This window comes from Dendrobium catenatum, unplaced genomic scaffold (assembly GCF_001605985.2).
Source record: "Dendrobium catenatum unplaced genomic scaffold, ASM160598v2 fragScaff_scaffold_390, whole genome shotgun sequence".
Lineage (NCBI taxonomy): Eukaryota > Viridiplantae > Streptophyta > Magnoliopsida > Asparagales > Orchidaceae > Dendrobium > Dendrobium catenatum.
In genome coordinates, this window is record NW_021318852.1 from 3,929,146 (window position 1) to 3,952,366 (window position 23,221).

At 39.0% G+C, this 23,221-nt stretch overlaps 1 protein-coding gene across 1 annotated transcript in view; it reads right to left on the reverse strand.

The window, feature by feature from the left end:
• LOC110107766 (leucine carboxyl methyltransferase 1 homolog) overlaps positions 1-23,221 on the reverse strand; it is a 39,496-nt gene that overhangs the window by 10,639 nt on the left and 5,636 nt on the right. Inside the window, exons 2-10 of the mRNA XM_020838139.2 lie at positions 22,474-22,562; positions 22,237-22,379; positions 21,901-21,948; positions 21,690-21,771; positions 21,209-21,311; positions 8,268-8,388; positions 8,130-8,177; positions 6,130-6,213; positions 5,858-5,922 (exon numbers count right to left, since the gene is read on the reverse strand). Coding sequence (XP_020693798.1) covers positions 5,858-5,922; positions 6,130-6,213; positions 8,130-8,177; positions 8,268-8,388; positions 21,209-21,311; positions 21,690-21,771; positions 21,901-21,948; positions 22,237-22,379; positions 22,474-22,562 — 783 coding nt within the window. The remainder of the gene's footprint in view (positions 1-5,857; positions 5,923-6,129; positions 6,214-8,129; positions 8,178-8,267; positions 8,389-21,208; positions 21,312-21,689; positions 21,772-21,900; positions 21,949-22,236; positions 22,380-22,473; positions 22,563-23,221) is intronic.

Here is a 23,221-nt window from a genome sequence, read left to right on the forward strand (position 1 = left end):
AAGTTCGGAAAGGAAAAACATATAGGACTTCCAAGAATTCCATGCTTGTATTGCTGAACCAGGCAGTGACTGGACCAAATTCCATTTTCTTGTCCTAAACCCAAGCTAATACAGAGCATGTCCTGATAGTTACACCCTGACATGTCTAAATTGTTATTCAGATTTGTGATAGGACTTGATGATCAAAACAGCACACAACAATATAAAAAACAACAAAGTCTAAATAGATCCAGAAATAACACACGTAGAGCCGTTTTTATTGATTTTCAAGCAAAACATGACAAGATACAAGTTGATTCATTGTTTGAGAGGTGAATCGTCTATCCTACAAATCCTAGCAGCTACTAGGAACCAAAAACCTCACAAAAACTGCTGCAGAAATTTCAAACATAACATAGAAAAACCCAACCCACCATTATCTCCCCCCTTAAACAGCTCCAATCCCCTTAATAAATGCCTCTTACATCTTTTCCCAAAGAGTCCCCTCCTTTCCCAAAGAGTTTACTCCCAAAGCCTCTTCTCCTATAGGTGAAAAAAGATGTCCTGGGCCCCACCTGGGCAGCTAGACTGCTGCTGCCAGCTGTATCAATTTGCAAGTACAAATATAAATTTTATAACCAAATAACATTCCATGATTCTTACAAAAACTAAATCTCATCCGGATTGATCATAAGCAACACAATCTAGAAGTTGATAAAGGAAAAAAAACAAATAAAGAACATGTTAAGCCAGTGGGTCCCATCGGGGCACTTGGAGAGGCAGAGCAAAAAGAAGAGGGGCAGCATGGGTACACAACAAAAGAATGGCCCAAGCAAGGAAGGGGCAGCATGGGAAAACAAAGTGGGGGGGGGGGGGGGCGTTGCATGCAGATTTGGAGGGGGGAGCCTATTGCTGTACAAAACAGTTTTCAAGGAGTTTCTTGTGTGGGAGAGCTGATCTACCTCTCAAAGAATATATTAAAGTTATCTTTCTTTTTGGAATTGTGTTGTAGTGCTATTGCTCTCCGTTTTTAAGGGTTGTCTTGCTGTTTTCTTGTACATGTGCATTATATTTGCTATTTTATTTGATTTAAGGGTGTTGTATTAGTGATTTCCCATCTTTGGGTGTTGTTTTAGTTAAAAATCTACTATTTTTTGAGTTCAAGTCCTATCAAATTAGTATCAGAGCATGATTTGGGACCTATGGCAGTGAAGAAAGTTGATGTCTTGAAAGGGCGTCTTGAAGGACAAGTTGGCTAGCTCAAATCGGCGTTTGAGGATAGAATTTCATCAATGGAGGATAAGTTTTCCAACCTATAAGAAATGATGAAGAAGGCGTTGGATCTTCACGTCCAACCGGCGGCATCAAAGGCAAGAGCGTGATAGGAAGAAATGCAAATACCAACAACCGGAGGGATGATCAAGATGTAGAGATCTTAGGGGAAGAGGAAAGGAGGCAATCTTTTGAACCACAACCTAGGAGGGGAATGGGTGGGAGGTTATGGCATGTGGAGGTATGAAGATGAAGAATTCAGGGGAGTTGAACTTGAAGAAAGGGAGACGCATGAGAGCGGACAGAGGAGAGATTATCATAATCGTTACATGGGGGGAGCCAAAGGAGGAAGATGGAATTGGGAAGAAGGGGCTCTGAGGGTGAGGAAGCTAAAGATGCCGGTGTTCGAAGGAGAAGATGCACATGGGTGGATATATAGAGATATTTTGCGGTGAATGGGCTGACGGATGAAGAAAGGCTCACGACAACTGCTCTATGTTTGGAAGGAAAAGATCCGGTGTGGTATCAATGGAGGGACATGAGGGCTCTGATCAGATCATGAGGGGAGTTCAAAAATTGCTTATTAGAACATTTTTGAACCAGTCGAGAAGGAAACTTCTATATGAGAAATTCTTCGCTCTTGTGCAGGAAGGGACTGTGATGGAGTATCAGGAGAAGTTTGAGTTCCTTTTCAGTCATGTGGGGAAACTATCAGAAACGGTGTTAGATGGAAACTTCATGAAGGGACTGAGACCAGAGATCAGGGATGTAATAAGGGTGTAGAGACCGAGAGAGCTAGGGGTGACCATGCAGCTAGCCAAACTGTTGGAGGATAAGAGGTTTCTGGAGAAGGGAAGTCAGAGCAGTTGTCCAAGAGCTATGAACCAGATGACGACCACTTTTCTGGCACTAAAAGTGCCACATGTACCGTCCCAGAGAGAACCACCTAGAGATTGAGGAGTGGGAGCAAGATCGGGAGGAAGTTTCAAGCGTTTGACGGAGACTGAGTTGTAGGAAAAGCAGGAGAAGGGGTTATGCTTTAGGTGTGATGAGAAGTTTACCCTGGGGTATAGGTGTGCGGACCAAACCTTTCATGTTCTCACCGTCGGTGATGATGAGGAAGCTAAAGTAGAGGGTGAAGGGGAAGATATAGTAGAGAAAGAGGAGAATCTACACCTGAACGTAGTTGAGATTTCACTGAACTCAGTGGTGGGGTTAACTCCAAACCACACCATGAATATAGGGGGAATATAGAGGGAAAGGTCGTGGTGTGCTGATAGATAGTGGGGCAACCCACAATTTCATTTCCAGTCAGGTGGTGGATGAGTTGGGGCTAAAGCTAGTAGACATAGGATGTTATGGGGTGATGTGGGGACAGGAAAGATAAAGAGTAGGGGCTAAAGCTACTCCTAACACAACAGGGGGTGCAAGTAAAGGAGGATTTTCTTTCATAGGAGTTAGGAAGCACTGATGTGATATTGGGTATGAAATAGATGCAGACTTTGGGGGAAACTCGGATAAATTGGAGGGCCATGACAATGAAATTCTACGTGGAAGAGAGGAAGATGCTCATTAGGGGGGATTCTAGTTTATCCAAGACCATGGCGAAATCTATACAAGACACGGGAGGGGGTTACTTAGTGGAGCTTTAGAGCATGAAAGGGATTTAGGAGGACGAGGTAGAGGAGGTGTCATTGCTAGTCCAACCACTACTACACCAGTTTGGAGATATATTTCAAGCCCCTCAAGGGTTACCACCCTCGAGGGAGCAAGCACGTCATTACCATGAGGGAGAGAGCTACACCCATCAATATTAGACCTTATACATACCCCAAGATTCAAAAGGGGGAGATAGAGAAGCTGATTCGGGAGATGTTGGGGGCGGGGATCATCCAGTCGAGTGTGAGTCCGTTCTTAAGCACAACACTATTGGTGAAGAAGAAGAATGAGAGCTAGAGATTCTGTGTAGACTATCGGGCTCTGAATAAGGAAAATATTCCATATGAGTTTCCTATTCATGTGATAGATGAGCTACAGGACGAGTTGTATGAAGCGGTGATTTTTTCCAAGATTGATTTGAAGTCGGACTATCATCAGAACAGGATGAGAGCACAAGATGTGCACAAGTCTTCTTTTTGGACACATAAGGGACACTACGAGTTCCTGATGATGCCTTTTGACCTCACCAATGCTCCAGCCACCTTCTAGTCTCTTATAAACTGGATGTTCCAGCCATACATCTGGAGGTTCGTATTGGTATTTTTTATGATATTCTGATTTACAACAGAACTCAGGAGGAGCACTTGTATCATTTGAAGGTAGTTTTGGAAACTTTGAGAGAACTATACGCTAACTTAAAAAAATGCTCCTTCGCACAATTCAGAGTGGAGTACTTGGGACATGTTGTGTCTCAGGAAAGGGTGGTAGCTGATCAAAGATTGAGGCCATGCTGAGGTGGCCTATACCCAAGACGTTGAAGGAACTCAAGGGTTTTTTGGGCGTTGCAGAGTATTACAAGAAATTTGTAAAGGGTTATAACTCGATAGTCGGGCCACTGACATAACAATTGAAGAATGATAGCTTTCAGTGGGGGAAGCAGCGACTAGAGCCTTCAAGCAGTTGAAAAAAGTCATGACTACAGTTCTGGTGCTAGCATTACCATATTTTAGTTAAACATTCATAGTGAAGACAGATGCCTCGGGCTATGGACTTGGAGTGGTACTCATGTAGAAAACAAGGCTAGTGGCATATTTAGTCAGGTACTAACCGCCTGAGCAAGTCTGAAATCAGTTTATGAGAGGAATCTGATGGCGATTGTGCTAGCCATATAGATGTGGCGTCCATATTTGTTGGGACAATATTTCATAGTCAAAACTGATCTGAGAAACTTGAAGCTTTTGCTAGAGTAGAGGATGAGAGGAGCATCAGTGATGGCTCTCCAAGCCAATGGGGTATAACTTTGAGATACAGTATCGACCTGGGTTAAAGAACAAGAGGACAAATGCCTTTATTACGATGCTTGGAGACTTCACAGATTTTAGCACTATCAATTCTGATGGTCATGGACTGGGAAGCCCTAAGGAAGGACAATGAGTAGGACAAAGGGTTGGGCAAGATCAAATTTGACTTATTGAAGGATAAGGATAGCCATCTTAGATATGCCTTAGTTGGGTTAAAGTTACTATACCAGGGAAGGTATGGGAGGATGTCATTATGGATTTCATCGAGGGGCTGCTCAAATCATTAGGATTCATGGTCATTATGGTGATAATGAATCGGTTGAGCAAGTATGCACATTTTATTCCTCTATGCCACCCCTATACGGGAGTATCCATCGCAGTGACATTCATAAGGGAAATTGTTCGTTTGCATGGCATACCGGAGTCTTCAGTGTCAAATCGAGACAAGGACTTTTTGAACCACTTCTAAAGAGGATTGTTCAAAATGTATTGAAAAATATTGAATAGCAACACTCAATGTTTAAAATTACGTAATCGGGTATTGAGGCGTCTTTCGTTTGTGAGGCGAGGCGTAAGCCTCAAAATCAAAAAATTGCGTAAACATAAAATGATAAATTTTGTATATACTAATGAGTAAATAATATATAAAACATAAAAATACATAAGATATGAAGTGAAATAAACAAAATTCCAATAATAAGACAACATAAATACAATAATATACTAGTCTGCCGGGGGTCCAAGGGGACGCTGCCCCCTGGCGGAATTTGACCTGTTCGTAAGAGTAATTTTGAAGTTATGATTGTTTTTAAAGTTCATAAGTTGTTTGTATGGAAAGATACCGAGCGGTACCGAGTGGTACCGAGCATGTACCTAGCGGTACCGAGCATGTACCTACTCGGTACCGAGCATGCTAGCGATACCTAGCGGTATTGAGCATGTACATTAACTCTCTTTTTTTTTAATTTTTAGAGGCGAACACCTCTCAACCTTGACTTGAGGCGCGCCTCAGTAAACTTGAGGCATACGCCTCAAATCCTGAACTCATTGGTGGGCTTTGAGGCTTAAAGGGGCGAAATTGCGCTGAGGCGCGCCTCTTATTGCGCAATTTTAAACCATGGCAGCAGCCCGTGTAACCACCAAACGGATGGGCAAACAGAAGTGGTGAACCGCAGTGTTAAAACTTATCTACGATGTCTTGTATATAACACCCCAAAATTATGGTAGAAATGGTTAGTGTGTGCAAAATATTAGTTTAATACTTCTTATCATACAAGAGCTCAGACGACACCATTCAAAATCTTGTATGGTAGAGATCCTACCCATTTGGTGTATTATGGTCACGACAACACATCAATATCATCAGTAGAGAAGTATTTGGAGGAAAGACCAGATGTTAGTAGGATAAAAAGGGAACCTATTGAGAGCCAACATATCATGAAAAGATAAGCAGATGCACACATGAGAGATGTATAGTTTGGTATCAGAATACAGGTAGGTATTTCATATTTCTATGAAGTCATACTAAATTAATTTCATCAAACAAAAAGGCAAATGAGAATTTATTGAAGTGAGCAAATTATATAGCATTCTATTTTAAGAAAACATTCTTTTCTTAAAAACTTAGCTGTACCAAGAACAGTTACCTGCGTTTTTCTTGAGCTTCAATGAACTCATTATATATCCTCAGCATATCCCAGGCAACAGCCCTCTGGAACATTAAGTTTCAAATGTTAAAAAAGACAAACCAAAGTCCGGATGTATACAAAATGTGTGAAATCATGCCCTGGGAAACAAATTATTCTTTCCAAATTCAGGTCCATTTACGACTATTACAGAACAGATCATACAAAACACTTTGAAGTATTTCAACGAAATAACTCATTTTCTTGCAAATAGTCAAACTAAACAAAATTACCTGCCATCCCTGATCAAGAAAGAGTTTCTCCTTGGTAATTAAAGTTGGTGTTGCATATATACCTAATAGAGGGCATCCTCGACTCTGCAAACAAAAGCAACTGGTGCATGTAAGTTTTGGTGGAATATCCAAAAAGACCTAGTTTTTCTTTATATTCAAGCAAAGTCTATAAAATTGTTCTTCAGAAGACAACTTCAGCAAAAAAAATTTTAACCAGAAGTTGCAGCAGATTAAAGATGCAAGTTAATATCTTTCTCGCTGATTATATAAATAAGTGTATGAAGAGTGCCTTCGCAATTGAAATTATCACAAAAGTATCACTGAGATATTCTCTCCCTCAAGGCACATGCATTATTCCGAATGAAGGCCCCTATTTTTTTCTTGCCCAATGGTTCTAATTGATCTGATTTTCCTACATAATTATAATTATAGGTAGCCTGATTAAAGCTTTCCATTGGTTGTTGCAAATATTGCTGCTTTTGCAGGTGTGCCTACAAAACCACCACTGCGGGTGGCTTAGTACTGGCTAAGTACATAGCATGCATAACCAGCGTATTATCCCTAGAAAATTAGCAGTAAAAGTAAGAATAAGTTAGTTAACTAGGAAGTCAAACAAATGAGTGACAATTGCTTCACATAAAAATTTTCTTTCCAGCTAAAGAATGTGACATTCACGTAAAGATAAGACGAACATTTGGTCAATCAGAATGAGAATGAAGTTATGGTGGTTAATTTGCGCAAGAGAATTAGAATGAGATTATGGTGACTAATTTGCACAACAGACAGGGATAGAATTCCCAAAAGAAGCAAGCAGTAGACAACATAAGACCAAATGAAGCAGTCCTACAGAGACAAGACTTCCCATACAAACAGAACTGCTGAAAATGTATTGCATTGGTTAACAACTAGCCTAGTGGAAATGAAAAGTAAGGGGCAAACGACAAAGAGAACAAAATTTAACGGTAAAATGTAGATCCACATCAGGAATATACGGTGAAGAGAGGTTATAGTACATTCAACAATTTTTTGGATAAAGCTCGTTTATAGATTAAGGATGCTAATGTCAATTCCACCCCAGATCTAGCATTGAAAGAGCCTCATGCACAGGATAGACCATAAAACTGTTGGAAAAGACACACATTATTCCAGTTAAAAGGATAACAAGCTTCTTTTCATTCAAAAGGGCACTTACAAGCAGAATTACACGGATATATTTTAGAAAACTATAAGTTAGGATGATGAAGTAACTCAAATATCAACAAAGCTGATTATCATCCAAAATCAAATCGTAGCAAGAAGCACAAAAATATGTCAAATATTAGAAAGAGATCAAACACCAAAAAGTGAATTTCCATACATCTCCAACTGTAAAAAGCATAAATCAAATCCCAAAAAAAGGATTTGTTTGGCATAGCCTTCTATTGCATTCTTCAGCTTCCTTAATAACATAGGTAGATTTAGAGTATGTGGAAAAATAACTATGAGAAAATGTCTAGGACCATGAATGAATACCCGCTTAGAACATTAACTTAGGTGCCTCACCCCCCACCGCAACAAAAAAAAAAACTTTTTAAGAATTTTAGCTTTTGACATAATTAGTTATTCTTTTATCTATTTATATACTAATTAACATAAAGGAGTTAAAATAGAATTGTATGAAAATCCTAATAACATCCAATTTTGTTATTAAATCAACTCATGTTAGTGACATAGTTATTAAATAACCATAATGTTTATGGAACTTTAGACAGTTACCTTAACAATGGCTTTACCAAATAGTCATTTGCTTTACTCAACAACAGAGCCCGGCAAAATACAACACAAGACGTCAATGCTAAGCTTAACCTAACTGTCGATACAAAGATGAACTGAAGGCTTAAAATGTAAGAGTGCATTCATTTAACAGTAAAACCTTTAAACCCATTCATCAACTTTGCCGGAAAAAAACATGGCAGCAGACTAAGATGAAAAATACATGAATGCTCTACTTATGAACACACCTCGAGATTTTTCATCATTTGCTCACCGAATGCATCGTCAGGATGGATCTAAGAAAAGACAGAGCGCTGATAGCACGGTTAGCAAATACCTTTCTAAAATAAATTAAAAAAAAGTAGCATGCTAAAAAAGAAATTTACTTGCTCATATGCAAAAAATATTGCAGTTGAGAATGTTTTTGAAGCCCATCTAACAATGGAACAAGTTGAATCTGGATCCAAGTATATCAAAACGCACTCTGCAATTATAAACGTTGGCAAGCTGATAATAGCATTAGAACAAGTTCAAGTTTCTTTTCCGCATACAAGTATTTCAGTTCTTAAATTTAAGAAAGCAGGTTCTTTATTAGAGAACATGTGACACATTCAGAAATAGAAACATCAGAGAACCGAGCCCCCTTCTGAGTAAACAAATAAGCTTTCAAAATCACTGGAGAGATCAATGGTAGATAAATAAAAGCTAATTGAACCCCTATTGATTTTCCAACATTAAAGTGGCATTCTAATGCTCTTCACCTACATTGGCAGCTTGTTTATTAGACCCATAATGTTTCCCACTACTTGAAGGCATGACTGAAAATAACAGAACACAAAGATTCTGTCTCAGAAATGAATTCGAGGCAATTGTTGATGCAGATTCCCTTCTCCATTCCTGTAGCATTTGTGCGCATGATATGCGACTTAAGTCCTCGTAGTTTTTATGTGTGTGAACTAAGGCCTCTGTTCCTGTAGCCTGCAGGTGTTATAGGTATTTGTCGTGCTATCGATACCGCTAAGATCCAGATTCAACTGAGAAATGGATTCAATCCATATGAAATGTCATGATGTGTCACTGATTCCGTGTTAATCACCCAAATTTATGTGGATTTATGTTCACGCTTATCTAATGAAAATGCACCACGGAAATTTCAGAGATAATAAAGTCTAGGGCTTTGATTTTAATAAATAGTAAATTCTGAGGCATGTAAAGGAAATGTTTTGGCTTAATTACTCGTGTTCTATATTTTGTTAACTCTTAACATTATTCGATTTTCTTCTACATAATTCGATATTGGCTTTGGCAAGCGTGCTTGATTTTAGTCAAATCCATTTTAGTTATGATACATCATCAAAAATCACTTTGATTGGGCACAAATCTCGAGGTGCATTTGATTTAAAGACTTTCAAAATTAAATTCAGGACCATTTGAGTTCCGATTTCATCAAACTTATAGCCGAATTGAACATCTCGACAAGAAAAACCTAACACGAGTGGTATGATCCAAGCCGAATGAGCCCAAATATAGGCATGAAACGCAATTGGAAGCTTTAGAATATGTTAAATTCAAAGAATTAGAGAGGGAAACAACTTAATTTTATTGGAAAAAGTCATCCCTATTTATCGACTATACATGATATCTTAATAGAGGTGTCAATATTGGACTCGACCCAAACCCAACCCGAAAATTTCGGGTTTGGGTTGACCCGAACCCGAAGCGGATCGGGTTCGGTTCCGGAAAATCGACCAGTTTGCAAAACCGAGTAGGGTTCGGGTTGACCCGGAAACTCGGGACTAACCCGGAATGACCCGAAAAAACTAATCTGCCCACTCTAACTGCCCCTGCTCGAGTCAACCCGTGTTGCCTGGCCCGCCAGCCCAGTGACCCACCTGCCCCGGCTGCCCGCATCACATCGCATTGCGCCATCGCATTGGGAGACGGCATCGAGTCACATCGCCTGCCTGCACCGTTGTCGCGTCGCCACCGGCGCCGCCGCTGCCCAGCCGACAGCCACTGTCGTCTTCCGCTGCTGGAAGACCGAACAGCGTGCGAGAAATCGGATTAACTGAACCACAAATGGGAAATTGAATAAGGTTTAAGACTTACGGGTCGAGTCGGGTTGACCCGAACTCGAAGCAGGTCAGGTTCAGGTTAACCCGAATAGTGACGGGTAGATTACAGGTCCAACCCAAACCCGATCCGTGACCCGAAATTGACACCCCTATATCTTAATAAGGAAACAAATAATCATGGAATAATACACAATGCCCCAATACAATCCTTCCTAAATCAGCCACCCAAATCTAGAAGGAGATTAATGTGATCCAGGTGAGCCTCCCATGAATCCCCATGCTAGCCATGAGATCAAGGGCCCAAGGGACGGCTGGGATTTAATAAGGTGAATCTCCCACGAATCACGATGCTGGACATGGGATCAAGGGCCAAGGGACAGTTGGGATTTAACACTCCCCGTCAAGATGGGGAATACAGATCTCTCATTCCCAACTTGGTAATTAGTCCAAGAAAGATAGAGTTATCAAGTCTCTTAGTAAGAATGTCTGCAAGCTGATCTTTTGATGAGACAGGTAAATACAAATAAGTCCATTGTCCAATTTCTCCTTTATAAAATGTATGTTTACTTCTATGTGCTTAATTCTGCCATACTAAACTGGATTATGAACTATGTTGATTGCTGATTTGTTATCACAATGTAGCTTCACGGGTCCTTCCCACTTGATCCTTAGGTCTTCTAGAATCATCTTGATCCATAGTATAACTAAAATATACCTAAGATCATAGCTATAAACTCTGCCACGACACTAGACCTTGCCACCATATTTTGTTTCTTGATCCTCCAAGTAACTAGGTTACCTCCAAGGAGTGTGCAGTATCTTGAGGTAGATAGTATATCTACTAGTAATCCTATGTAATCTGCATCAGTATAAACTTCTGGAGTTATTCCACATTCTCTTCTAAAGAGAATCCCCTTTCCTTGATTCCCCTTGAGGTAGTGCAGTATTTTGTCCATAGTTTGCATGTGAGTTTGCTTTGGATTATGCATGAACGGGCGGACTAAGCTTACGAGAAAGGCTATATCTGATCTAGTGTGGAAAAGGTAGATCAATTTTCTCACAAGTCTCTAGTAAGCTCCCTTATTTATGTTTGGATCCTCTTTAGCTTCCCCTAATTTGATATTTGGTTCTACTGATATTGATGTCGGTTTACAAACAAGTTTACCTATTTCTTTAAGAAGATTAGCAATGTATTTTTGTTTTGAAATAAAGATTCCTCTGTTGAAGTGTGTCACTTCAATTCCTAGGAAATATTTCAATCTACTAAATTCTTTGACCCCAAATTCCTTAGAAAGACATTTCCTTAAAATCACTTTCTCCTTTTTCATCATTTACCGTTAAGATAACATCACCCAAAAAAACTAACAAAACTGTGACAAACCCTGAGTCTAGGTGCATGAAGAATACTTTGTGGTCCCCTTTGCTTTGCTAATATCCATTGAGTAGCATGATGATAGAAAGTGCTTGTAAAAATCCTATCTTCCTTGGCTGAAATTAAATTACAACAATCTTAAACATAATCTGCAAGAGGAATTAAGAGCAAAGAAAACAACAAGATACAATGGATCTTCTATTGGAGAGGAAAATTCAGCTCTCCCAAATCCCTAGCAGCTGGCTAGAGCTCAAAAATCCCTGAGAACAATCTAAATTCAACAAATAGACCCATACCCCTAACCCTAGGAAAATCACCTATTTAAAGCAAACAATAAACAACAAATACCCAAACAGCCCTCTGCCCAATTCCCTCCCAAATCTGTCATATTTTCTTAATTATTTCCCTCCCAAATCAGCCCCCAAATCTACCCTCTTCAATTAGGAAATATTTTCTAATTAATCCCCTCCAAAGCAACCCCAAAATCATCCCCCAAATCTGCCCTATTCAATTAGGAAGCATTTCCTAATTAATCCTCTCCAAATTAGCCCCCAAATCAGCCCTCTTCAGTTATGAAATATTTCATAATTAATCCCCTCCAAATCAGCCCCCAAATCTACCCTATTCAATTAAGAAATATTTTCTAATTAATCCCCTCCAAATCAACCCCACTCCCATGCAGCTCCTGCTCCTCTAGTTGGATGTAATTGCTAGTCATGTAAGGATTGACTAGACCGGTCTAACAATACCCCTTTCCCCAAAGATCCACATTGTCTGCAAGGTGAAAAGACAGCTCCTTCAATTTTCTCGTCATCACAAACGATGAGAACGTGAAGAGATTAGTTCTTACATCGGTGATCCGGTGTATATCTCTCCTCTGTTTGAAACAAATCCCCTTCACCCTCTTCTCCTATAACTATATTTCTGTAAGCTTCTTGAAATTTTACCTAGGTCTTCCTTCTGCAGTCTTCTCCTTCGGGGTCTCACTAAGAGTACACGGTGTGGGCACCTTAGATGTTAAAAAGGAGGTGATTATCATGTACGAACCTCCTAAGATGTTGCCTCCAACCCCTCTTTCCAGGTGCCTCTGATCTTCCACTAACTGAGCTAGCTCCATAGACACTCCAAAATCACGAGACCTCATCGCTCTAACTGTCACCCGAATATCTAGTTTGAGCCCTTTCAAAAAGTTCAACTCCACTACAGCCTCCGAAAGACGGTCCAGTCTGCTGGCTAGGTGCTCAAACTGCTCATGGTATTCCACCATTGTCCCCTATTGCGTCAGGTCAAAGAACTACTCATAAAGGTTTCCTCCCCTGTTGGTTAGAAAATGCTCCAACAAGAAGTCTTTAAACTCCCTCCAGGTCCGTATGGGTCGTCTTGAATCACTCCGCTGGTAACATGCCAACGCTTTTCCCTCCAAGCACATCCCAGTTGTCGTTAGTCTGTCCTCCTCCATCAACCTATTGACAGTAAGTACATTTCGACCTTGTAGATCCACCCATGGACATCATCTCCCTCAAAAATAGGCATCTTTAACCTCCACACCCTTGGATCTCCTTTGTTTCTCCTAATTCCTCAATAATTTCCTATTCCCCAAGGGAGTGGCTCCCTCCAAGTATTCCAACCATTCCTTCTTTAGCTCTTAACCCAACATTTCATCAAATTTACACCTTCTCCTTTCAAATTGAGCACCCCTTGGATCATAATCATCCCTTCTCCTTTAAAATTCATCCCCTCGCCTTTCAAATTTAACACCCCTTCGATCAGAATCAGTCCCTCTCTTTTCAAAGTCAACACCCCTTCGGTCATAATTAGTCATTCCCTTTCAAATATTGTCCCTCTCCTCTCAAATTCAGTACCCCTTTGTTCATATCTGATCTCCTCATGCCTCTCCCCATACCCTCTACCCGGATCCTCCCTAGTAATAGGCTCTAGGGGAGGCACTCTCTTCTCCCTCCAATTCCTTCACCTTATCGAATTAGGGGTTTCCCCACTTATTTGGTTGTCAGAGGGTTCCCTAGCCTATGGCGACGCCGTTTTGGGCTGGCCCTCGAAAAACTTCTTCAACATCTCTTCCTGGATAAAAAAATTTTCATCCATCTTCTCGTGGATGGCTGAAATTTGACTATTGAGATATGAATATTGAATTTGGAGATCTAAAATTTTAGATTTCAATTGTCTGATTTCTCCTTCCAATACTTCTACCTTTCTTCCTGCCATAGGTATACTGATTTAGGTTCCAATAGCCCAGGGCGGAACCAGCCTTAGTTCTTAGAGGGGGCAAACTTATAAATAACAACTCTATACAATGTGTTTAATTCTACTAGGGGGCAATCGCCTAAAGACCATAAAATTTTAATTTTTTTGGGGGGATAATTCCCTAAAGACTCCTATAATAAAGAGTAAAAAAGAAATGGAAGGGGACAAATTACCTAAACATCGATGTAATAAAGGATTTTTTAATTTTTTTAAGGGGTACAATTGACCCCCGGGGCAATATGGGGATCCTCCCTTGCCAATAGCCAAAAAAACAACAACTTCGATGCGAATATGGCCTCTAAACAGTGGAAAAACAACAAAAGTGGAGAGGAAACGCAGCAGAAATCAGCGATGAAGACTTCTATTTTCATAGGAGAGTCATCACTTATGGGAATTAATTAACCATAAATGCTTGCCTTTATGGGAGACCTATAACTGGTTGCCTTTATGGGAGACCTATAACTCGAGATTAAAATAAATCCTATCTTATTTTCATATGATAGGGGAAAATTTTTTGGGAATGTAGATAATTTTTATAAAACCCATTTTTGTATTTAAATACCTTCGTAGAATATAATTTTTATCTTCCAAGATGATATGATAAGATCGTTGCTGTATTTGATAGTAAAAATGGAAATTTTGTAAACCTCACTTTTGTATTTCAAATATTATTTTAGAATGACATTTCTGTCTTTCAAGACGGCATGTTATTCTTCTATTTGTATTTAATTACGAAAGTGATAGTTTTTTAAAACCTTATTTTTATATTTGAATCCATTGTAGAATATCATTTTTATCATATGAGTGGTATGTTATTCTCAATGTTGTATTCAATCACAAAAATAAGAACACCTCAATGTGGGCATATTAAGATATTAATTTCCCACATAATTTTTCTGGCGACTCTGCTGGGGATTTAAGCGTTGTCGTGTGTGTCATTTTTTTAGAGAAACAGAAGAAATTTGTTAATGGTGATTTTTTTTGGGAAAACCACTAGGAGAGGGGCCTAAAAGGCTTTATCCTATACCGGTGATTGAAACCCTAAGAAAAGGAAGCACGGAGACTCACACCTACCCTTAACAAACTGAATTTTTTTTATATGATTTTGAGGAGAGGAAGCACAAAGACTTATACCTAGCCTCAATTCTAAGGGATGTAGACAGGGGACTTATACCTAATAGATAGTTCTTTAGAATTTGATTTACATCTAGATCTAAAAGAAGGAAGCATAGGGACTCATACCTAACCTTTACTGGGGTTGGGTTTATTGGTTGGACCGGCTCAACCAGTCCATCAATACTCCTCTCTCAAATAGCCACATTGTCCTCAAGTTGGAACAAATGAAACTGTTGTTGAATCATCATGTATGATTCCCATGTTGCTTCATAGTCGGGCATATTCTTCCACTTGATTGATAGCGTCGCTAATAGATTGTGGTCGTCAATAACTTTCCTCAGCCGGCACACATGGAATACTGGATTTATAGTGGCAGTAGGGGGTAGCTGCAAAAGATACGTCACGACACCAATCTTTTCTACAACCTCATAAGGCCCATAATACTGTGAAGTTAACTTTTATTTCTTCTTCGAGCTAAGGTCTTTTGGCTGTAGAGTCGAATCTTCAAATACACCTTATCATCCACCTTGAACTGCATATCCCTTCTATGCCCGTTAGCCTGCTTCTTTATAATTTGTTGTGCCCTCAGTAGGTGCCCCTTTAGCTCTTCCAATATCCTATTACGTTCCTCCAATTATTGTTCCATTGATGAAACTGGAGTGCTTTTAGTCCCGTAGTATAACAGGTGAGGAGGGTCTCTGACATAAAGGATTTTGAAGGATGTAGTATCTGTTGCACTGTGGTAGAATATATTATACCAGTAATCGGCTCAAGGTAACCATTTCACCCCAGGTCTTGGGTGTTTCTGATGCAAAATATCTCAAAAATGTCTCCACGCTCTTATTCACCACCTCGGTCTATTCATCAGTCTATGGATGGTATGTTGTACTTCTCTTCAAAATAATCCCTTGCATCCTGAATATCTCTCTCTAGAAGTGGCTCAGGAACTCCTTGTCTCTATCTGACACTATGGACTCCAAAATTTCATGTAGGTGGACCACCTCTAGAATAAATGATGCTGCTACTGAAACTGCCGTGTTTGGGTGTTCCAGAGAAATGAAGTGAACATTCTTGCTCAGCCTATCTATTATTACCAAAATCATTGAAAAACCACTCGGATTTTGGCAGACCTTTAATGAAATATATGGTTATCTCTTCCCACACCTTTTTGGGCAAAGCTAGAGATTGCAGAAGTCCTTCTGGAGCCATTGCCATATATTTATGCCTCTAACAGATATCGTAGTTGACCACCATCTCCTCCACATCTTTCTACATTCCAACCAATAACAATTCTACTGCCAGCCTACTAAAGGTCTTTTGTACCCCTGAGTGCCCTCATATAGCACTACCGTGAAACTCTTATAGCAAGTGGGGTACATATGGCGATGTCGGTATCACCATTCACCCCTAGTATAACAGTCTCTAATAGATTAAGGTATAGCCAAGATGGCTATCCTTGTTCCCCAATAAATCTAGCTTGATTTTCTCCAATCCTTCATCTTGCTGACTTTCCCTTCTCAATGCCTCCCAATCCACAACTAAGGGAACAGGCAGTGTTATCATGTGGGGCTCGCCCATATTGCTCCACCCGATAAATCCACCTATGAGCATCTTCTCCCTAAAAAATCAACATATTCAACTTTCTCACCAGATCACCACCGCGACAATTTCTTCTTTCTCCTCTAATGTGGCGGGTGTTGTTATCTCTCCATATTTTTAACTCCCCCAAATAAGCTCTATGATCTTCACCATCCCAATTTCTTTGTTACTCATACCCTTCTCCCGTTCCCCTCCTTGGAAATGACTCCAAAGGTGGCTTCTCCTCTTCTTCCTCCAAAATTTCCACCTCCCGATCCTCCTCCATTGTCTCTATAATGGGATTTCCCTACTTTCTTATATGATCAATAGTGCCCTTACCTCCAATGATGCAGTCTTGGCTTGAAACTATAACATCTTTTTCATCATCCCTTCCAGATTCAAAAATCTGCCCTCTATTGTTGAAATTCGGTATTTGAATTCAGATTTCAAATTTCCAACTTACCCGTCAAGCTTCTCCTCCAACGTATCAACCTTCTTAACCGCCATATGTCCCAAAAAAGGTACTCTAATACCAATTTGATAAGAATCTGATCTCCACAACCAAAAAAATAACAACAACGAAGAGAAAATGCAGCATAAATCAGCAATAAAGAATGAAATTATGGACTAATTTTGTTGATATCAGCTGAACAAACCAAGATACAAGTTAATCTACTATTCGAGAGGTAGATCAATGCTTCACAATCCCTAGGCACTGCTAGGAACTCTAAAGAAAATTACTCCAAAACACCAAATCACATAATCAAAATAAAATAATCTAATTAATCATAAAAAACATTCCTAATTCCCTCCCAAATTTGAATTCATATAAGCTCTCTTTTCCTAAATAAACCTTCTTAATTTCCTCCCAATTTTGATTTTCTATAGTAAGGAATTAAAGTAGAAATAATCCCATTTGAGCCCCCTTCTCTCTGATACGATCTGATAGGAAGTACTTGCAGATCGCGAGTATTTCCTATCAATCTTCTAAAAACATCGAGAATTCTTCACAAAAATCCGCACAAAACCACAAAAACAGTAGATAATTTGAATGACTTAATGAAAGCGAAACGAAAAATAGCAAGATACACTTGATCCTCTATTCGAGAGGAGGATCAATCTCTCCCAAATCTCTAGACGCAACTAGAGCCTAAAGGAAACCTAAAATCTAAGAGATCTCAAATTTCAGCCAAATTCAAGATGCCCTAACCCTAGGAAAATCAACTATTTAATGCATACAAATCAAAAGGAAATTCCTAAACAGTCCCTACATTCAAATTTCACTCTCAAAACCATCAAAAATTCTTCCTAAAGGGCTCCGATTGGGCGTTCGGATCGCCCGATCTTCGCATGAGGCGGAGATCCCACCTCTGCAAAATGTCGATCCCATGCGAACCGGCTGGACTGGTCTAACATTACTCCCCTCCCAAAGATCCACCTTGTCCGCAAGGTGGAAAGACGACACCTCCATTCCTTCTTCATCACAAACGATAAGAATCTGAAGAGTTAGGTCTTTACACCTGTGCCCCGTCGTACCTCTTGTCACATCTGAAACAAAGCCCATTTGCCCTCTTCTCCTATAATTTTGTCTCTGCAAGCTTCTTGAAGTTGTCCCCGGGTCTTCCTCCTGTAGTCTTTTCCTTCGAAGTCCCTCGAAGAGTATCAGGTGTTGGCTCCTTGGATTTCAATAAAGTGGTTGTCATCCTGTACGAGCCTCCTGAGTTACTGCCTCCCATCTCTCCCTCTAAGTGCCTCTAATCTTCTAACAATTGAGCTAGCTCCATAGCTCTCCCAAGTCACGATGCCTCATTACTCTAATTGTTGCACGGATCTCTGGTGGCAATCCCTTCATGAATTTTTCCTCTAGCACTCCCTCAAAAAGGCGGTCCAAATAGCTAGCAAGGTACTCGAATTTCTCCCGGTACTCCGTCACTGAACCCTCCTGTGTCAAGGCAAAGAACTGCTCGTAGAAGTCTCCTCCCCTGCCAGTTAATAAATGTTCTACCAAACAATCCTTGAACTCTCTCCAACTTCGTATGGGTCGTCGCATGTCCCTCCACTGATACCAAGACAAAGCCTTCCATTCTAAGCATATGCCCGACGCCGTCAGTCTCTCCTCTGTTAGCCTCTTGACGGCGAAATATCTTTCTACCTTATAGATCCACCCGTGCGCAACCTCCCCCTCAAAGATTGGCATCTTCAGTTTCTTCGGCCTCAGGTCACACCCATTTTCCCTAAATCCTCCATAACCTCCCATTCCTCGAAAAGGAGGTGCTCCCCAATTGCATGATCTTCCCTCCGGCGATCATGCCCAAACCATTCATCAAAATCCTTTCTTCTTCTTTCAAAATCAGCACCCCGGCGATCGAAATCATCCCTTCTCCTTACAAATTCAGCACCCCTTCTTACGTAGCCAATGCTCATCTCCTCCCTAGAAAATGGTTTTAGAGAAGATATTCCGTCTTCTCCCTCCAGGATCTCCATTACTAACTTTTCCCTTCTCCTAGACGTGTTAGGGTTCCCATCTCTTCCATTGCCGCCGGTAGTTTTATTTGTTTTTGATGTCACCGATTTGGTTTTGGCTTTAAGCAATTTCTTCAACATGTCTTCCACCGCGACGAACTATTCCTCCATCTTTTCATTTACGAATGCAATATAACTTTGAAAATCAGCCATCTTTTCCTCAAAATCTGCTTTGAGTTGCCCAAGTTCTCCCTCCAAAACTTCCACTTTCCTTCAGGCCATTGTTTCCCCTTTGATCGACGTGCTCTGATACTAATTTGATGGGAAGTACATGTAGATCACGAGTATTTCCTATCAATCTTCTAAAAACAGTGAAAATTCTTCACAAAAATCCGCACAACAAAAAAATAGTAGATAATTTATATGCCTTGATGAAAGTGAAACGAAAAATAGCAAGATCCACTTGACCCTCTATTCGAGAGGAGGATCGATCTCTCCCAAATCTCTAGATGTAGCTAGAGCCCAAAGGAAACCTAAAATCTAAGAGATCTCAAATTTCAGCCAAATTCAAGATGTCCTAACCCTAGGAAAATCAACTATTTAATGCATACAAATCAAAAGGAAATCCCTAAAGCCTAAACAGTCCCTACTTTCAAATTTCCCTCTCAAAACCCTCAAAAATCCTTCCTAAAGGGCTCCGATTAGGTGTTCGGACCGCCCAATCTCCGTAGGAGGCAAAGATCCCGCCTCTGTTTGCGAAACGCCGGTCCCGTGTAGACTGGCTGGACTGGTCCAGTGGACCGGTCTATCACTCTCCTTGCCCGCCACCCACACTAGTGGGGCCTACAAGGCTCTTCCGCCCGCCAGCTAGATCGGCCCCCTTTGTCTGGGCCAGAATGATTAGCTATATCGGCTCAGCTAGTCCATCAGAATTCACATGTAACACTTTGCCAAATAATTCTACACATCTTGTTCTCTCTTTCCACCATTGACAAACAAAATGTGCTATGCAAACTGATATGTATGTCGACCATTGTGCCAAGGTCAACATAGAGTTTTTTTTTTCTTTTTTTTTTTAATTTATTTTTTTTTATTTTTTTATTTTTATTTTTTTAATTTTTTTTATTTTATTTATTTATTTTTAGAGGTTGCAAGGGGGGCAAGGAGCACTTAACAGGAATCCAATTTCTGTTAGGGGGCAAGGGGCCCCTAACAGGAATCCAATTTCAGTGGTTATTTCATTAAGAGCATTTCAAGAATTTTGTTATATTTTTTTATTGACCTAGTTTTTTTTTATTTTATAAAAGAAGGGATGTGGGTGTCCTCTTATGTTGTACAAGAGAAATTGGGGTTATATTTTCTTCAGAATCTAATCATAGTTAAATCTACAACAATGACAACAAGATATAGCCATCAATTGAGAGAGCCTGTATAAAATTTTGTGCTCTTTGTGAGTGGATCTTTTTTTTATATAAATTCCGTCTATTTTCCAACAAGATATGCCTTTGTCATGCTTATCCATACTATGGAGAGTAGGGTTTGGTAATGAACAAGATTATGTATGTATGAAATGTTGTATTCTGTTAGTCTGTTGTTGATTTCGTGGTAACCACTCAATATTTTTGTATTTTGCTATTCATGCTTATCTACAAAACATAATGTAGCATTGAAATTATTTTAGGGGAAATTTAAAAGAAAACCAATTCTAAGGTTTTGATGCTCATGAATTCTAAATTCTCAGGTGAGAAATAAAATTGTTTGGATGATAAATTTCCTCTTTTGTTCAATTTTGGTTGCTTAATTGGATCTTCGTTCCTTCAAATGCAATGCAATTGCGACTACTTTTATATTAATTTTTTGCAAGCATGTGGATTTTAGTTAAATTCAGTACAACTAGATTTATTTTTGTAAAATGAGCCTTAAACAACATGTGGTTCTTGGTGGTGGTTTAAATTTTCTATATTGTTTTTTTATCTGAGGAATCATTAAATTATCTTTTGGTAAGGATTTCTCATATTTTTGGGTCTACATTAAAAAAATTCTTATTTTAATTGATGGTCTTTGAACTACGAATTTCTAAAACTAATATATGTAGTTTCAAACATTACAACATTTAGTTACATTAAGAACCTTCAAACTGAGATATGATGCATCAATTCAATTGTAATTAAAACTACAACATTTATCACATTCTTTTTCAAAATGCAAGCTACACATATCAAAGTTTTCATTTCTTGCCTTGCACATCATTAAAATAAAGACTAAACAGATGCGAAACAAAAAGAAATAGCCTGAATCTCCCAAAAATTAGGCTTAGTTGATTATAAATGAATATAACAAAGGAAAAAACCACAGCCATTATGATAACTAGTATGAAATGTTAAAACAAAATGAAAGAGTTTTTACTAAGATTGAAGTAATAAAGTATTAACTTAAAATAGAGAAAATTAGTAGAACATACCTACAATCCAATTGAGCAAGCTCCATCATAGTATCCAATTGGTTTATATCACGTAAATCAATAGGTAGAAGTTTATAATGATCACTTAAAACTTCACCTCTCTCTGGAAAAGTGGTGAAAATATGTCATTGTTAATTCATATTAAGGACAATGAAATACTGCAAATCTTATCTTCTCATAAATGGTAGCTTGATTGATATTTTAATTACACATATTTCAGAGTGAAAAAGCAAGTTTATTAAACAAAAATCGAGGAAAGCAAAGTCAACTCTATATAATTATCAAAACTTACAATATTTTTATGCACTACTTAGAGACAAAAATACATGTCATAAGCATGAATAACAAAAATGCATATGCCCAAACATGTAAACATATGGAAACATTTCTATATTAAGCTATAAGAAAAATTAGGCATACAAGACTGTGAGGGTAGAAAACCAACAATATATAAAAATCTGAGAAAGTAGAACTATGTTACCTTTACAAATATAAGCTTCACTTCCAACCTTATCCTTCAACTGATTATGGTGGTCTATGAGGGCTGCCTTCTTGCTGGTCACCTAACAACAATAAAATATGATTGATTAACAAATAACAACAAGAAGCAAATAATTTAAGAATTTAGTAGTAATTATGATTTCCTGGGAAAATGATTTGAGCTTAACATATGAACATTTCAAATATCAGACCTCCTTAAAATCCAGCTCCACATATAGATGCGGTGCGATTCCCTCTTCCTATGAAAAAGGCAAAGCCAAAATCAATAATCTAGAAATTATTCTGCTGGTAACATAACAAGTCAATAAAAATGATTATCAAAACATGAATGTTTAGCAACACTTTCCATTGAAAGAAGGAGAATAAGAGATATCCACTATTCCCCAGGTACATATCAATTAAAGTCAAAACAAAGAAAATATTCTTGATTTTTTCTTCACTAATAGCATAATACAGAAAAAAAAACAAAAAACTAAGATGTTGGACTGACATAGATATGGATTGCAGAAGACTGCATTTTTGCTTACCACTAATTGGAAATAAGTTGTATCAAAGCCAGCTCCAAGAGACAAAATTTGTTTCTTCATGACATTTCTTTCGCTTGAATCATCCTTGGGCTCTAAAAACTGTAGAAGAAGTTTCCGAAGAACAGCCCAACGTGCAAAATAACCTTTTCAAATCGTTTGAGTATGAAATGGAGTAAGAATCAGGATGTCAAGGAGCAGAAATGCTTTGTTTTAGGCGACAAAAGAAATTCTTCATACCACGATTTATTATTGGTGATCTCCTAACGGGCCTTCTCACGAAAAAATGAACATACTCATCCTTCATGTATCCCTTTTTAACGCATGACCTGTACATAAATTATAGCATGGATGCAAAACATAAGGGTAAGGGTGCATTTCAATAGTGGAGAAAAAGTGACGAAGAAAAATCAAAACGAAGAAAAAAAATGCAGTAGTCTAATATTATTGTTGTATTTTCTATATCCTCCCTCTAGTTCATAAAAGCATATTTATAATATGAGGTATCTATATAACATGTAAAAAGGTAAAGATAGTACTTCATAACATAATTGGTATAAAGCTGTAATGTGATAGTGGAGCCTAAGGAAAAGATAAAATGCACTAGAGGGTAAGAAAAGCGTATCATGATCCGCATCAATTCTCCCCTGCAATCGTCGAACTCGAATCCTCCAAGTGGGTTGCGGTGAAAGCTTCGTCTGGAGGATGATATTTGTAAATGTCGTTGATATTGAATGTAGAGGATGTAAGTAGGCTGGGTGGTAGATCAATGATATATACATTATCATTAATCTTGCAGAGGATAGGAAAAGGGACCTTTTTTTGGGACTGAGTTTTGAATACGTTCCTGACGGGAAGCGTTCCTTCCTTGGTCGCAGCATGACTAACTCGCCTAGATAGAATTCTATGCAGCGCCGGTGAATGTATGTGTTATGTTTGTAATTCATGTTTGTTGTTGTTAACTTCAACTTGACATCTTTGAGCATAT